This window comes from Cervus elaphus, chromosome X (assembly GCF_910594005.1).
Source record: "Cervus elaphus chromosome X, mCerEla1.1, whole genome shotgun sequence".
Classification (NCBI taxonomy): domain Eukaryota; kingdom Metazoa; phylum Chordata; class Mammalia; order Artiodactyla; family Cervidae; genus Cervus; species Cervus elaphus.
This window is the reverse complement of record NC_057848.1, coordinates 155607272-155625399: the sequence shown is the minus strand read 5'-3', so window position 1 is coordinate 155625399 and position 18128 is coordinate 155607272. Positions and strand designations below refer to the sequence as shown.

Here is an 18128-nt window from a genome sequence, read left to right as displayed (position 1 = left end):
CAAATTATGATAGTTTAATTGTTTTTCTATACCTCCTCTGAAAAGAGCTCCTTTTCTCAAAATCTTCAGAGCCTCTTCTAAGTGACTGAGAGTATTTTTCATCTTGTATCCTCTGGTGCCTCGGTTCATCTTCATGCCAATGTCCTTCGAATCTAAAAGAATCTGTTGTTGATCTCACAGGTGATGTCCCTCCTTTTCCACTTACTCTGTTTCTGTGGTCATCAGGAATATACCTTCCTTGTGCTTTCTGGGGATAACAACTCCTCTGGTGCTCTTTGTGGAATATACCTTCTGAGTGTCTGGGCATATATTGAGCTCTTCTGTTACTATCATCTCCTCTTTCTGGTAAATATACTTGGGGAGGCTTGTAAGTATAAAACTTTTCTGAAGAGCTTCCTCTTATGCTTGGGGAAGGTGATCTATGCTCGTAAGATCGGTAATATATATTTTCACGAGAAGAAATCCTTGGTTTACTCTGTCCATGTTTCTCATTGTCCATTCTCCAAGTGATGGGTCTTTTTGGATCCTTCCTATAGTCGTAGCCATAATGCTCATATCTTTGCTTGTAGTGTTCAGAACTTCTAGGCACTGGTGATAAAGACCTATGCAAACAAATACAGAAAAGTTTAGTCCATTCAAAGACAATACACTAAGTTGGTCTTATCCAAATAAAACGTTTGCTTTCCCCTGCCTCTTCCACTCAAATTCATCAGTATTTGATATCTGTATTCTAAATTGTTCACTTGGGAGCCTGACTATGCTTCTGCCCAATTCAACACGCATACTCTTTTCACCTGAACTAATGTACCCCATGTACATATCAAAATGGGCTGAGCACAGCCATCCTACTGGAGAAGGACCAGCTTAGGTATGCAGCAGGATCCATTTCGGAAGATTGCTGACAGCAAAGTTCTGGCAAAAGGGCCCATCAGCAAAAGCTTACATCAGGTTCCATGGTCAAGTAAGAAAGAGGGTTAGATTCACACAATTAAGTGTGCAGGAGAGTCTCTGGAAAACCAAAGATAATCTCTGAAATCAAAATAGATTCTAAGAGTTTATGTTGCATATCAAATCCAAACTCAGACCCCAAACTGATCCCCCAGTTTCCCTAACTGATTGTCTATTCTCTCTACTAAGGTTATATCAAGTAGTAAAAACTACATCTTTAAACAGCATGTGGAGGTGGTGGGAGGAAGAGGACCTTAAGAGGTGGACCTCATGCTTAGTCCCTCCAGTATTACTATTGACATAAGTTTTATTTCCCAGACCTGTCCCCTTATATATAAAATGAAGAAAGTGCTGTTGAACCAGAGCTTTTAATTCTGTGAATGTGTGCTTTAGTGCAGCTTTAATAATCTCCAGGGACAGCACGTCCTTTCTGTAACTACCTTCTCCAACACCTGAGCACTGCCAACATGGAACCTTTCATTCCAACTGAGGAGGAAGGCTTCTGTATCTGAGGAAACCAGTCTGAGTAACCAGTCTTCAGGTTAAGAGAGAGAAGAACTACCATCTGGTTCAAATTTGCACCTGGGGACCTTTCCTCCCATCTGACTTGTCCAATCTCCCAACTTCCTCCCTGAGAGTTTAATGTCTTCTAACCAATGAGGCAGCTACCTTTGCAGTTTTTGTTATCACCCCGCTCTGCAGCAGCTGCCACGGAGTTGAAACAACCATGAGTAAAACTCTTGCCACTTGGTGACCTGTCTGGGTTCTCCCTATAAGAAAGGAGGCTGATTTATCTTCCTCATGTATATACCGGGACTTAAGACACTGGATTTGACAATCTCTCCCTCTAGAGTCACCAAGCTAGATGCACTAGCAAGTGCATTATTCAGCTGAAGCAGAGACTCTGTCATCCAGCTGGTTGCAACTCTTCACAGGAAGAAGCAACTGAAGACCCTGAGGACTTCCTCAAACATGGCATCTTTTCTACTGCTAAGGAGAAAAGCTGCCAGCCAGAGGCTGAGGTCTTCCAGACTGATGAAATACTCAATCTCTTACTTTAATCCTTACCTCACATTGAGTACTGCTTTGATATTATACCTCATATCAGGGTTCTATTGCACAGAGCCCTTTTCTTCTGAAGGAGACTGCTGAAATAGTGGCTATCATTTTCAGTTCTCCTAAAGAGACAAAAGAGACCCAAGGAATCTGTTGGGAGACTCCATGGGTCTCTAGTGCTCTGCATGCCTCCTGAGCTTCTGTTTCAAGGCAAACTCCCTGGAAAGATAGGGACAGGGCCTCCCTAAGGGGCAGAGAGCCAATGTGTTTGCTGTCCAGGATAACAAGATAATGTCTCCTCCAAGGCAAAGGCTGGGCAGGATTCCCTGCTGTCCTTAACGGGGCTTGGGTTCCTCAGCTGTGTCAGCAGCTCCCACCCTCAGAGGACTAGAGGTAATGTGTGTGTGTGTTAGTCACTCAGTTGTGTCTGACTACATGGCTGCAAGCCCACAGACTGGGGCCCACCAGCCTCCTCCATCCATGGAATTTCCCAGGCAAGAGTACTGGAGTGGGTTGCCATTCCCTTCTCCAGGGGATCTTCCCGACACAGGGATCAAACCCGGGTCTCCTACACTGCAGGCAGACTGTTTACTGTCTGACCCACTAGGGAAGACAGAGGTAACAGGAGAACAGGAACATGAAGCTCAGCCGCCTGCTGCACATGAGTAATAAGGGCTTTTGTCTCTGATCCAAGAGTGCCTTGTGACACACTAATCTGTTAGCTTGCAAGGAGGGAATGATAGCAGACCTTTTAGAGTTGGTGACAAAGAGTTCTGAGAAGGTACCCAGAAATCAAGCACTAAGCTTGGCAGGGTCTTTTGTGCCACCTCACCAGAGCCTACCACAAAAGGGTGAAACAAATGACCTCTGTGAGGCCCTCCATGTTCAAACCATTTACTTCTTTGCATTCCCTTTTCTTTCTGAAGCTCGTCCACATTACAATTTGGTCTTGAAAATAACAAAATGAAAACTGTTGAAGCACGTTCCAAACCCATGCTTACTCTGCTTAACTAAGGACTGCTCACCTGTGCCTCCACCTGGGGGATCTAGAGCGTGACCGTGCCATCCTTTGACACGTGAGCCACTATCCTCTTTTTACGCTGCAAAGAAACACAGGATTAGCAAGTTTGTAGAAAGGGCCTGTAACCTGCTCCAAAAACAGTGAATGCCACTGACAAAAAGGAACTTAAGCCCTCTATGCCTCAGTTTCCTTATAGGACCCACCTTATTGGAATATTGTAAACATAAAATCAATTAGATCAAAGGTAAGAAAGTTTTTTCTGTAAAAGGCCAGAGCATAACTATTTCAGATTTTGCAGTTCATATAAGGTTTCCATCATATTATCTTCTTAAAAAAAATTAAAAAAAAAAATCATTTGTAGCTCAAGGACCACACAAAAATAGGCCCCAAAGGCCAAATGCATTGTAGTTTGATGATCCCTGAGTTAAATCATGAAAAAAAGCTCAGAATACTGGCACATAGCAACTGCTAAATAAGTGTTTCAAAAAGAGGGAACACTCCCCCAGAATTCCTCTTGAGCACAACCACCACTACTCCTCCCCACCTTTCACCATTGGTTATGTACATAAAACTGCAGTTACATTCATACAATCACAGTCAAAATATTTAGGAATACTTGATGATATATCCACTTTTAAAATTGTTAGATAATAAGAATTACAATGCCTAATTATCATACTCAATTATCACCTAACTTCCACCAGATACATATACCAAAACTTAAGGATGATTATAGACATTTAGTTTGCTTCTGTTTTCTGAAACAAATAATGTCAAATAAGTTAATCTTAGAAAACATATAAACTAGGTTTTAAAAATATATTTCAGTCTTTGAAAGAAACTGGTAGACTTAGGAACTGAATTTTTATAAAAAAGCACATTTGGGTATAATCTTTTATATTAGTTGTTTTTAGCACAAGTCGCTCAGTCGTGTCCGACTCTGCGACCCCATGGACTATACAGTCCATGGAATTCTCCAGGCCAGAATACTGGAAGCCGTTCCCTTCTCCATTTCAGTAATCTTCCTCAGTTCTGATACTATAGTTAAGTAGTTCCCATCTAACTGGACCCAACCCCCTGATGGCTTTTAAAATTATTGCCATGGGTCCATGAATAATACACACAGCTACCAAAAACAGACTACAGAATGAATAAGGGTATGTCTCACATATTAGAACCTCTATTTTGCAAATTTCTGAAGATACTATAGCCACTGTTAAAATATAAATGATTTCTTGTCACTATGAAGTTTTATCACTAATATAAAAAGTACAACCATAACTATGTGAACATAGGTTTGAAAATGGAGTTCTCATAGTCAAACATTTGCAAACTATTGCTATAATAAATTTCAGAAGAAAGTAAAAGCACGTAAGGTCAAAGGACTTGAACCAGATCACTCACCAGAATCACATTCAATTCAATTCTGTTATATACTGGTTCTTTTAAAAAAAATTGAGGCTAGGAAAAATTAGTTCAGATGTACTATGAAATTAAGACACTAAAGCAGAAAGTGTTTTCTTCTGAAAGTGAAGTTTCTCAGTTGTGTCTAACTCTTTGTGACCCCATGGACTGTAGCCTACCAGGCTCCTCTATCCATGGGATTTTCCAGGCAAGGGTACTGGAGTGGGTTGTCATTTCCTTCTCCAGGGGATCTTCCCAACCCAGGGATCGAACCAGGGTCTCCCACATTGCAGGCAGACGCTTTACCATCTGAGCCACCAGGGAAGCCCAGTGTTTTCTTAGGAACTAAAAATATAAAAATGGGGGGGGATAGGGGAAGGGACAGTTAAGGAGTTTGGGATGGGCATGCACACGATGCTTATATTTAAAATGGATAAACAACAATGACCTATGATATAGTACATGAAACTCTGCTCAATGTTATGTGGCAGCCTGGATGGGAGTTTAGGGGAGAATGGATACATGTATATGTATGGCCGAGTCCCTTCACTGATCACCTGAAACTATCAGAACATTGTTTGTTAATCAGCTATGCGTGAGTGATTAGTTGCTTTAGCCATGTCCAACTCTTTGCGACCCTATGGACTGTAGCCCACTGGGCTCTGTCTATGGGATTTTCCCAGCAAGAATATTGGAGTGGGTTGCCATGTCCTCCTCCAAGAGGTCTTCCCAACCCAGGGATTGAACCTGTGTCTTCTGTGTCTCCTGCATTGTAAGCGGATTCTTTACCACTGAGCCACCAGGGAAGGCCCTAATCAGCTATAACCCAATACAAAATAAAAAGGTTAACAAAAGAAAAAAATATATATATATAAATGTATTCATTTAACAAATGTCACTGAGTACATATTATTTGCCAGGCACTGTTCAAGGGAGAGTGCAGTGAAGAGAAACAGAAAAAAGTTCCTGCCCTCTTGGAGCTTACAATCTACTGAGGGAACTTATAATTTAATTAAAGAAGTTTTGGGTACATACTTATTAAATTGAACAAAAATAATAAAGCCTAAAGGTTGTACGGGAGACACCAAACACAGTTGATTGTGATGAAAAAAATATAATTTTCCCAGAGAGTAATTTTTTAATCCATTTTATTTTTTGTAAAACATTTATTGAGATACAATTCACATATCATACAACTGACCTATTTAAAGTGTACAGTTCAGTGTTTTTCAGTATATTCACAGGGATTTGTAACCACCACCACAATCTAATTTTAGAATATGTGATTCTTTGTGATTGGCGTCTGTCCTTTAGCATAATGTTTTCAAGGTTTTACTATTATCAGTACTTCATCCTTTCATGGTTGAATACTATCCCACTTTATGGGTATACCACATCTTGTGATTCACTTACCTCTCAATGGATATTTGGGTTGTTTCTATTTTGGGGCTATTATGAATAATGCTACCATGAACATTTGCATACAAGTTTTGTGTAGACACAGTTTTTCAATTCTCTTGGGCATAAACCTAGGAGTGGAACTCCTGAGTCATACACTCACTCAATGTTTAACTTCTTGGGAGACTGCCAAAGTTTTCCAAAGCAGCTACATCATTTTACATTCCCACCAGCAATGTATGAAGGTTCCAATTTTTCCACATCATCATTGACATTTGTTATGGTCTGTCTCTTCCACTATAAGTCATCCTAGGGAGGGTGAAACGGTACCTCACTGTGGTTTTGATTTGCATTTCCCTAATGATGGGTAACCTCAAAATATGTAAGAAATTATGAAACTAATCATGCCTACTTTCCTTTAATCTAATAATTTCAGTCTAAATGTGTTATTCTAAGATAATAATTTAAAAGAAAAAAGCAGCTATATATACTAAGATGTTTATATCAGCTTAATTTAAAATAGGAAAGAAAAAAATCCACTCAAACTAACTATAATGCAAATGCCCAACAGTCAATAAAAAATTAAACAAATTTGAAATACATATATCTAGTCACTCCCTACCTTTCTCCTAGCCTTGTATGTCTTTTCCTTCACATATCTTATTAGTTCACCACAGCAAATGACTTGCTTTTCCCTGATCAGGCCATTTTGTTCATACCACACAGATGGCTTTCACTCACTCTGCCTGACAAATCCCTATTCTTTCAGGACTCTTTGACCATCAACTCCCTGAAACTCTTTCCCTGACTTTCTTTTTTTTCCCTGAGTTCCTTTCTTTTTGGGAATTCTGAGTTTATTCTACAATTCTGTCAATACATTGTGATTATTTAATATAACTATTGATCTCAATAGGCGAAAGACTCCAAACAGCACATCACAGAACACAAAACTCAAATGACCTATGGACATCTGAGATGTTCAACCTCAATAGTAACTGAGTAAATACCAATTCAGATCATAACCATTCCACACCTGTCAGAATGACCACAAAAAAATAGAAGTTGCATATTTTACAGCGTTGGTGAGGTTGTGGAACGATAGAGACTGTCGTACACCGCTAAGCAGGTATACGACCTGCTTATAACCAGTTTGGAAGGGGTTGGCAGTACCCGTTAAACTTGAACGTGCTGATATTCCATGAACTAGCAATTTCACTCAGGGATAGAGCTTAGAACAGTGGTTCTCCAACTTTAGTGCGTGGAAGAGTTACCTGAAAGACACAATACAGAATGCTGAGTCCTCCTCTGAGATGGGCCCTATTTCTAGCAAGTTCCCAGGTGATGGAGATTCTGCTGGTCCCGGGACTATAAAACTACTGGTTTACTCAAAATGGATGAAAGATCTAAATGTAAGACCAGGAACTATAAAACTCTTAGATGAAAACATAGGCAGAACACTCTTTGACATAAATCACAGCAAAATCCTCTATGACCTACCCCCGAGAGTGCTGCTGCTAAGTCGCTTCAGTTGTGTCCGACTCTGTGCAACCCCATAGATGGCAGCCCACCAGGCTCCCCCGTCCCTGGGATTCTTCAGGCAAGAACACTGGCACGGGTTGCCATTTCCTTCTCCAATGCATGAAAGTGAAAAGTGAAAGTGAAGTCGCTCAGTCATGTCTGACTCTTTGTGACCCCATGGACTGCAGCCCACCAGGCTCCTCCGTCCATGGGATTTTCCAGGCAAGACTACTGGAGTGGGTTGCCATTGCCTTCTCCAACTCCCCAGAGTAATGGAAACAAAAAACAAAAATAAACAAATGGGACCTAATTAAACTTCAAAGCTTTTGCACAACAAAGGAAATTATAAGCAAAGTGAAAATGGAAGAAATGGGAGAAAATGGGAGAAAGTGGGAGAAATGGGAGAAAATGATAGCAAATGAAGCAACTGACCAAGAATTAATCTCCAAAATATGCTGGGCATACCACATACTCTCTGACATAAATCACAGCAAGATCCTCTATGACCCACCCCCCCAGAGTAATGGAAACAAAAACAAAAATAAACAAATGGGACCTAATTAAACTTCAAAGCTTCTGCACAATGAAGGAAACTATAAACAAGGTAAAAAGGCAGCCTTCAGAATGGGAGAAAATAATAGCAAATGGAGCAACTGACTAAGAATTAATCTCCAAAATATACAAGCAATTCATGCAGCTCAATACCAGAAAAATAAACGACACAAAAAGTGGGCCAAAGAACTAAACAGACATTTCTCCAAAGAAGACTTACAGATGGCTAACAAACACATGAAAAGATGCTCAACATTACTCATTATTAGAGAAATGCAAATCAAAACCACAATGAGGTACCATCTCACACTGGTCAGAATGGCCACCATCACAAAGTATACAAACAATAAATGCTGGAGAGGGTGTGGAGGAAAGGGAACTATCTTACACTGCTGGTGGGAATGCAAACTGGTACAGCCACTATGGAGGACAGTGTGCAGAGTCCTTAAAAAACTGGAAACAGAACTGCCATACGACCCAGCAATCCCACTGCTGGGCATACACACTGAGGAAACCAGCATTGAAAGAGACACATATACCCCAATGTTCACTGCAGCATGGTTTACAATAGCTAGGATATGGAAGCAACCTAGATGTTCATCGGCAGATGAATGGATAAGGAAGTTGTGGTATATACACACAATGGAATATTACTCAGCTATAAAAAAAGAACACATGTGCGTCAGTTCTAATGAGGTGGATGAAACAGTGAAGTAAATCAGAGAACCACCAATACAGTATATTAATGCATACATGTGGAATTTAGAAAGAGAGTAATGATGATCCTATATGCAAGGCAGAAAAAGAGACACAGATGTAAAGAACAGACTTTTGGAATATGTGGGAGAAGGCAAGGGTGGGATGATTTGAGAGAATAGCACTGAAACATGTATATTACCACATGCAAAATAGATGACCAATGCAAGTTTGATGCATGAAGCAGGGCACTCAAAGCTGGTGCTCTAGGACAACCCAGAGGGATGGGGTGGGGAGTGAGGTGGGAGGAGGGTTCAGGATGGGGAGACACATGTGCACCTGTGGATGATTCATGTCAATGTATGGCAAAACCCACAATATTGTAAAGAAATTATCCCCCAATTAAATTCATTAATAAAAAAAGAAAAACTACTGGCTTAAATGGAAAGGTATAGGTCACTTGAGAGAAAATGTTTACAAGTGAGATTTACTGGTTATGTGATAAAAAGAAGTATTACTTAGAATATTTTCCTCTGCCAATATGAAAATTAGCTTTATTAAAATTCAAACTATTCCTTAAAATTAGTGAATTTTACTGCATGTAAGTTATACCTCAAAGTTGCACACACACAAAAAAGCTTTGGGGTGATGAAAGTGCTGTAAGATTAGACCAGATATTATGGAGATGATTGCACAATTCTGCTAACTATCACTATCAAAAACCATTGAACTGTACATTTTAAACCTGTAACATATATCTCAATAAAGGTTTTTTTAAGGTAACCTTGTTTGCATTTGCTTTTTTGGGTTCATCAGCTAGTAATGATTAGTAATGGCTCAGGGACTTAGTGCATAAGAGAAAAGAGTTCATTTAAACTCTAGAGCTAAGACGGTTTTTACATTTTTAAAGCATTGTTTAGAAAGAAGAATAATATGCAACAGAGACTGTGTATGTGGCCCACAGTCTAAAATATTTACTATCTGCTGCTGAGCGCAACTGCTCAGTTGTGTCTGACTCTTTGCAACCCCATGGACTGTAGCCCACCAGGCTCCTCTGTTCATGGGGATTCTCCAGGCAAGAATTTACTATCTGGTCTTTTACAAAAAACACTGCCAATCCCTGAATGAAACTGGGTAGGGCAGCAGGTCCTTGCATGCTCCATTGAGCTTCCCAAGCAGCTCAGAGAGAAAGAATCCACCTGCCAATGCAGGACACATGGGTTTGATCCCTGGGTTGGGAATATCCCCTGGAGAAGGAAATGGCAATCCCCTTCAGTATTTTTTTTAAATCAAGTCATGAAAAGACATGAAGAAATCTTTTTTAAAATTATTTTCCTGAAGTATACTTGTTTTACAATGTTGTGTTTAATTTCTGCTGTACAGCAAAATGACTCAGTTATACACACATATTCTTTTTCACATTTTTCCTGTATAGTTTATCACATGTTATTGAATATAATTCCCTGTGCTATACAGTAGGACTTTCTTGTTTATCCATTCTGTATAGGATAGTTTGCATGTGCTGGTCCCAAACTCCCAGTCCATTCCTCCCCCATGCAATCCAGTATTCTTGCCAGGGAAACCTCATAGACAGAGGTTGCAAAGAGTTGGACACAATTTAGTGACTAAACAAAACACTTGTGACTAGCAAAGGACAGAACTGGAGAGGAAAAAAAGAAAAAGAAACACCAGCAGGGTTTGTGACTGGAGAGAAGGCGGTATCAATAACAAAAGAGAAATTCATTTATACTGTTCCTTCAGAGTAAACTGTTTAAGGGCAGTGAATGAATCTGTGTGCCCTTGAACTTAGAAAGATGACTGGACAACAGGGGTGTCCACTCCCAGGAGGATGTTGAAGGGGATGCTGGTGCCAAACAAAGCCATTCCTACCAGGACAGCACTGGACACATCCCCTCACCTGCCTGAAAGGCCCGGCTCCAGGAGTTCTCCTCTCCTTCCACAGCATCACTTCCCTTCCCTATTAGGTCCCTCCCGTCACCATACAACCTCTCCCTCCATTTACAAACAAAATTCTCAAAGGGCTGCCTGTATACCACAACCATTCTCTCACATTCTTCTCCTCCCATTCTACTTGTCCCCTCACCAATCTACCTTTCCACTTCACCAAACTGCTCCAGTCAAGATCACTAACAAAATCCATGCTAAATCCAATGGCTCCTTTCCCTCTTTTTCCTGGATCTACCTGCAGCACCAGATGGTTAATCACGCCTTCCTCCCAGAAACATTTTCTGCACCTGGATTCCAGAATACTACACTTTCCTGGTTTTCCTCATACCTCTAACAATGCTTTGTCTTCTTTACTGGTTTTTCCTTATCTCACCATCCTGATCCCTAAATAGTGAAGCCAGTCTTCCTCTAAACAATGACTTCGGTCTTTGACTTTTCACTGTCTACACTCTCTTCCCAGTCTGCACTTTTCTTCAATCTCACGGCTTTAAATACTCTCTATATACTAACAACCCCAAGTTGACATCTCCAGCCCTCACCTATCCTCTCTGTTGCAGCCTTCCACATCCAACAGACTGCTGGACACTGTAAACATGTCCAAGAGCAAACTCCACATCTTCTTCCAAAATCTGCTCCTCTCAAGGTCTGCCCCACCTCAATAAATGGCAACTCCATCCTTAAGAGTTTTCAACAAAGAGGAAACATAACTGTCCAATAAACATACAAAAAGATACCCAACACTACCTACTCATGAAGATAAAATTAAAACAACAGGGTACCATTTCATACTCATTAGATCTGAAAAACTTTTAATCTGATGACCCCCATATGTTTACAAGAAAGCAGGAAAAGACAATTTCTCAACGGAGGAAAATTTGTCCTCCAAAAAACATGAAGCAGAAGCAAACCCTAACTTTACACACCAAACAGAATATATCCCAAAGCATTTAGGAATGTATATTTAAAAAACTCACCTTGAATCAGAAATTTAAAAACTAAGAACAGAAACATATCAAAAAACAGAGTGATATGACTGAAAAAAATTAACTGAACTAAACGGAAAGAATGGGAGAAAAAGACTAAATTATCTCAGAAGTGAAAGTTGTTCAGTCGTGTCTGACCCTTTGCAACTCCATGGACTACACAGTCCATGAAATTCTCCAGGCCAGAATACTGGAGTGGGTAGCCGTTCCCTTCTCCAGGGGATCTTCCCAACCCAGGGATGGAACCCAGGTCTCCTGCATTTGTAGGTGTATTCTTTATCAGCTAAGCCACAAGGGAAGCCCAAAAATTATCTCAGAAGGAAAGAATAAATTACCAGGTGCCCCAGGGAAAATAAATGAAATGTTTCAGTCACTTTGGCAAACAGCCTGGCAGTTTCTTAAAAAAATTAAACATAGCAGTTACCATATGACCCAGCAATTCTAATTCTAGGTATATACTCAAAATAAATAAAAACCATGCATCCACATAAAAATTTATACACAAATGCTTATAATAGCGTTATTCACAATAGCCAAAATGCAGAAACAACTCAAATGTTCATTGAGAGACGAATGAATAAACAAAATGTGGCATCCCCATACAATGGAATATTATCCGGCCATAAAAAGGAACGAGGTACTGACATACAGTCAGACAGGGATGAATCTTGAAATCATTATGCTAAGGGAAAGAAGCCAGTCACAAAAGACTACATATTACAAGATTCATTTATATGAAAGTTCCAGAATAGGCAAATTCATAGAAACAGAAAGTAGACTGGAAGTTGCCTGGGTGTGGTAGGGGGAGGGGAGGCACTGGGGGAAATGGGCACAGGGTTTCTTTTTGGTGTAATGAATATGTTTTAAAACTAGACTGTGATGATGGTTACACAACTCTGTGAATATGTATATACACTGAATATATTAAAAAAAACACTGAATTGAATGGGTGAATTGTGTGGCATATTAATTATAACTCGGTAAAGCTGTTACAAAAAAACTACAACTGACAACGATTCCATACTAAATGTGAACTCAGCATCTACAAATGCAAAAAAACTGACCAGGAAAGCCTTTGTAACAAAGACGCCACACTGCCAGCAAAGAACCAGGTCAACTCAGAACCCACAAAACAAGAGGGCAATCAGCAGATCAGAGGAAGTCAGACCTCAAAAGAACAGGTCACAGTTTATTCTCCTAGCCACAATGGTTGGGTGCTGTCACCAGTTCCCAGTAAGGAGGAGCTGGAAGTGGATATAGAACCTCACTGTTGCCTATTATTATTCTACTCTGATTTAATGGACACAGCTGTATCTCTCTCACACACAAAAAAGGTTAAATAAATAGGGGAGTGGGTTTCTCAGGTGGCGCTAGTGGTAAAGAACACACCTGCCAATGCAGGAGACATAAGAGATGTGGGTTCGATCCTGGGTTGGGAAGATCCCCTGGAGGAGGGCATGGTAACCTACTCCAGTATTCCTGCCTGGAGAATCCCATGGATAGAGGAGCGTGGAGGGCTACAGTCCATGGGGTTGCAAAGAGTCAGATACAACTGAAGCAACTTAGCACACAAATGGGGAGCAAAGGCATAAGTACGAAGGTTAACCATTAGACAAAAATAAAAACCTTCCTCTTTTTAAAACAGAAGAGCAAAAACTACACATCACAGCATAAAGAAATAGCAAGTATAACAAAATACACATGATTATAAAATATTATGATAGACCAAACATATCAGTCCTAACAGTAAATGTGATGGGCTTAACTCACCTACTAAAACAAACAGGTTGAATCTGGCTCACAAAATAAGTATTTGTATAAAATACACATCTAAAACAAAGTAATCGTGAAAGGTTAAAAATAAAAGGATGGCCAAGTTATACAAGGCAAATGCAAACAAAAAGAGAGCAGGGGTGGGAAATCTGGAATCAGGCAAAGCAGAATTCAAGTCCCAAAGCATTCATCATGTCAAAGAAAGACACTTTAATGTTAAAAGTCACAATCCTCGATGAAGACAGAACAAATAGAAATACACATATTTACAACAAGTAACACTGCAACCACCTTCATGAAACAAAAACTTCAATAGATGCAAGGAGACATAGAAACACTAATAATAGGAGACTTTCATATAACATGCTTAGTGGTATTAAGACAAAAATGAGATAGAAGATCTAAACAGCAAAATCAACAGGGTATATCTTAAGTATATTCATCAAACTCTACATTCTGATACTAGACAATATTCTTCTGAAGTTTCTACATCACATTCACCAAAAATAAGCATACATTAGGTCACAAAGAACACATCAGTTAGCTGCACATAATAAAAACATTACAAATAAAACTTTCTGATCATAATGCAATAAAACTAGTTTACTAATAAAAACAAAAAACAAATTTCACCTAGAAATTTTAAAACCTCTTATTAAACAACTCCTGGATACTCTAACATAGATCTTTAAAGAAATAATGACAATAAAAGCTCTACATATCAGATTCTATGGGATGCATTTAAAGTAGTCGTCAAAGAAAAATTCATTGCACTAAACGAATTTATCAATAACAATGAAAGAATAAAAGTAAACAAATTTATTTTGAAGGTAAAAAAAGGAACTAAAAAGCAGCAAAGTAAACCAAAAGAAAGCACAAGGAAGGAAATAAAGATAAAAGTAGAGGAAGAGAAAAGTAGATCTAAGTAATAAATCAGAATTCTGTAGTTTTGGGAAAAATTAAAATGGATAAACCACTAAATAATATAACTTGACTAGGAAAAAAGAGAGATAGTACAAATACACAAAATAAAAAAGAGCAAAGGGGAAATAACCAATGAAATAGAAGAAAAATTTTAAATCATGAGATTATGTTATAGCCCTCTATCCAATAAATTTGAAAGCCTTGATGAAACGGATAATTTTCTAGAAAAACCGATTATTACTAAAATTGACCACATTAAAAAGCTTGAACAGACCAGTTTCCATAGAAGAAACAGAGAAAGTTATTATTAAAACATGACATGAAAAAGCAGCAGGCCCAGATTGTTTCACAGGGGAATTCTACCAAATCTTCAAACATCAGATTGCCTCAATGCTCTATAAATTATTCCAGAGCTGGTATATCGGGATAAGGATCAAGCCCACAGGAACATTAACCTTTCGAGGAGATGAACCAGCCAAGACTGAGAACGAACATCCTCTGAGGAAGGCAGGAACCCTGGAGCATAGAAGGATGTTTCAATAAAGGAGACTTTCATGGCAAAAGCTATATAGAGACCCAATAAAAGGAATGAAAAGTGTGAATACATGGCTTGAGGAAGGTAAGGAGACTGAGAAAGCCAATTACTAACAACATTTTCTAACAGTCTGTCTGGCAGGGGAGGAGAGAAGCTGGGTTGCAGTCGAGGGATAAGGGTCTAGGCAGGAGGTTTTAAAATGGGAGCAACTTGAGCAGGTTTATTATTGATAAGGAAAAATTATATGCACAGCACTGGGGACAAAATGTAGAACGACAGTCATAGTAGAAATCTGTCTAGGCCCAATTAGTTCAGTGTTTCCTTTGATTCCTTACTATCAACTCCAAATAATGTAGTCAATTTCTCTCAATATTCCACATTTATATATTACCTTCTTCAAATGTCCACACTGAATTTTTATCAGTAGTCACATTTTATGTTAATTTGGCAAACATTACTCACTGCTAGCAACTGCTAGGGGCAAATCATACAAAGTCAGAAGAGACCCAGTTTCTTTACTGCAGAAGCTCAGTCTTCACTGGATAAGAAGGATCACAAAAGTACCAGTACTTCCTAGTTCACTAAGTTGTTTTGCAAACACTATCTCATTTAATCCTCATAAGCCTTTGAGGAAGCCAGAATTACCTCCATTTCACAGATGAAGAAACCAAGCCTCAGAAAAGTTAACCAACCTGCCCCAAGAGAAAGATGAAAAATCAGAATCCAGGGTCTCAGACTCCAACATTAACACTTCCCCGCCTTGCAATTCCTACCTTCAGAAAGATGACTCTGAAGTGACTGCCTGGTCAGCAGAATTGGACTTTAGCACACTTGAGAATAGTTGACATCCTGCATCACATCTAAAATTGCCGTCTAAATTTGGAAAGCAGCTTTTATATCCTCTAGCTGCCTGGATATTCTGTAACCTGTAGGGCACAAAGACTATGTTTTATTCATCATGATCTCAAGGACTGTGTTTTATTTAGCTTTTTATCTGTCCCCCTCAGCTTTATATATAGTGCTTTTAATTATTTTCTCCTTCAACATTAGCGGATTCAATCATTCATTTAGTTTCATAACTCTGGTATCATTTTCAATATAATCTAGGGCATCAGCGTAAAACCTCAAATTTAAAAGGTGAAAGAGTGGGGGCAAAGGGTATCACAGAACAGTTTTCTGAATTCAGAAATTAACATTAGAAAATCAATATGCTCATGTGCTCTGACAGTTTTATAATATGGTAAAAATTAGCAACGAGACAAAGTATGTTTAAATGTACTTTCAAAAAAAAAAATGTACTTTCATTTGACCCTTAAAATCACCCTGCAAGAAATGCAAGGTAAAGGCACTATAACCTCCAATCAGAGTTGAGCAAACTGTCCATGTTCAAGATACTCAGATATACTGAAATTCGAGTAAGTCCTGACTTCAAATCTGTTCACTTTATTTTTTTTGTTCACTTTATAATGCCTTTGCCTCACCAAGATAACCCTTCTTTAGGAAACTAGTGAAGGTAGAAGATGAGAAACAGAATTGCCATCAACCAATAAGCAGCGTGGGGGGCGGGTGCGAAGAATGTCATCAACAAATAAGCGGCATGGGGGATGTGGGCGGGGCGGGAAGAAGAGGACATCTACAGAAGGATGCCTGTTCTTGACTGCAGAACATAAATGGCCCTGAAGGGTTCCTATAGAAATCCTTTAACTGTTGCCTTTTGTTAGGGTGGGGAAAAGGACACTCACATATTGTTGGTGGGAGTGCAAAATAGCACATCCTTTCCAGAGGGAAATTTACATTAAAAAAAAAAAACACCAACAATTCTACCACTTAGGAATGTACACTAAAACAGTAATCATGGATGTGCAGATTTTACATTTCTCCAACGAAGTGTTTAAGCAGTGACAAACTGGGAATAACCAACTAAGTAAATTACTGCAGCCAAATAACAGCATGCTATGTAGTCAGGAAACAAAAAAACTGGTTATCAAAGAGAATCTACTTCAATCTAATTCATACATTCATCTCTGCAAAAAAAAAAAAAAAATACAGACGGAAGGTATATCCCCAGCGTAAACATTCACAAAGGTTATTTGAACGGTGAAAGAGGAGTTATCTTCCTCACCGTGGTTCTGTATATTTTAGAAATTGTATATATAAATATATTATTAAATATTTCGCTATGTAAATATTTCTAATCAGATGTTTTAAAGGCTTCTGGGGAGGGTATGAAAGAGCAGGGCTTTCAAAAGAACACTTTAGTAGCCATTTTAAAAATACCACGTGAAAAAATAAAGCATTCTACACCGTTACCATGAAAACACCATCGAAAAATAAAGCACTCATCATGAATCTACATCAAAATCTTTTATTTTCAAATTCCAGTCTTTCAGTCATACCAGCTCAAATTCAGGAAAACGTTAAGAAGGTTGCCTGGCCAGAAGTCTGGGAGACCTTCTTGATTTCTACCTGTAGTTTGTACCTTAGTTTGTTTCAGAAAAGAATAGCAATCACCTAAGAGGCAGCTCGAAAAGCACCTCGGCAGGAAAATATATGGGAGGATAAGTTTCTCTCAGATTTCTTTCCCTCCCGACCTACGGACAGGCCAAACATGACAGTAGCCGGCCCATTTTCCTAAATACACCTCAGAGAACCACAGAAGATGCAATTTTCAATATACGGTTCTAAAAAGACAAGTTGTACTTTCCAATGTAGGATAAAGAGCAGCCTTCACTACTCACTCTGGACGTTACCAGAGCAAGACGCCGCTTCCCGGCAGGAGAGCCTCCGGAGGACAAAGCGGGGGCTCCTCGGCTCGGGTCCCTCAGGCGACGCGTCGGCAGCCGCCTCTGGGAAAAGGGCTCCGTCCCTGGGCACCGCCCCCTACCCCCGCCCGTCCCCAAGACAGACGATCGTAACCACCGGGATCCGAAGCCTGCCCGACGACGGGCGAGGGTCAGGACCCCGGCAGCAGGTGCCCGGGTCGCCGCTTCTAAAATAAGGCACCGGTCTAGTGTCCAGAGATAAGGGAGCAGTCCCCCGGGATCCCAAGATGGGCCGCCGCGTCCTCCCAACCGCCTCAACCGCCCCAACCGCTACCCCAAGAACCGTTCCTCCTAGGCGACGGACACGCCCTCCCCTCAGGCCGGGGCCTCCTCGACCCGCCCGCCCCCCAGGGCCGCTCACCGGATCGAGAAGTTCCCGCGACCGCCGCCGCCGCCGCCGCCGCCGCGGCCGCCGCCGCGACCGCCGCCGCCGGCCCCTCGGGCCTCGCCCCTCACACAGCAGCCACCTCCCACAGAAGCGGCAACACGGCTACCTCAGCCGGGCCGCGAGACCCGGAACTACTTCCTTC

At 40.2% G+C, this 18128-nt stretch overlaps 1 protein-coding gene across 7 annotated transcripts in view; it reads right to left on the bottom strand.

Moving 5' to 3' along the window:
• Nucleotides 1–18128, bottom strand: part of BCLAF3 (BCLAF1 and THRAP3 family member 3) — a 51320-nt gene extending 33192 nt beyond the window's left edge. For 6 of the 7 annotated variants that reach the window (XR_006339812.1, XR_006339813.1, XM_043895830.1 and 3 more), the window contains exons 1-4: nucleotides 17960–18128; nucleotides 15550–15702; nucleotides 3030–3104; nucleotides 33–602 (exon numbers count right to left, since the gene is read on the bottom strand). Coding sequence is in view for 5 of the 7 variants with exons in the window: in XM_043895830.1 (XP_043751765.1) it covers nucleotides 33–602; nucleotides 3030–3070 (611 nt within the window). In the remaining 2 variants the exon portion in view is untranslated. The remainder of the gene's footprint in view (nucleotides 1–32; nucleotides 603–3029; nucleotides 3105–15549; nucleotides 15703–17959) is intronic. The other variant, XM_043895828.1, reaches the window with a different exon arrangement.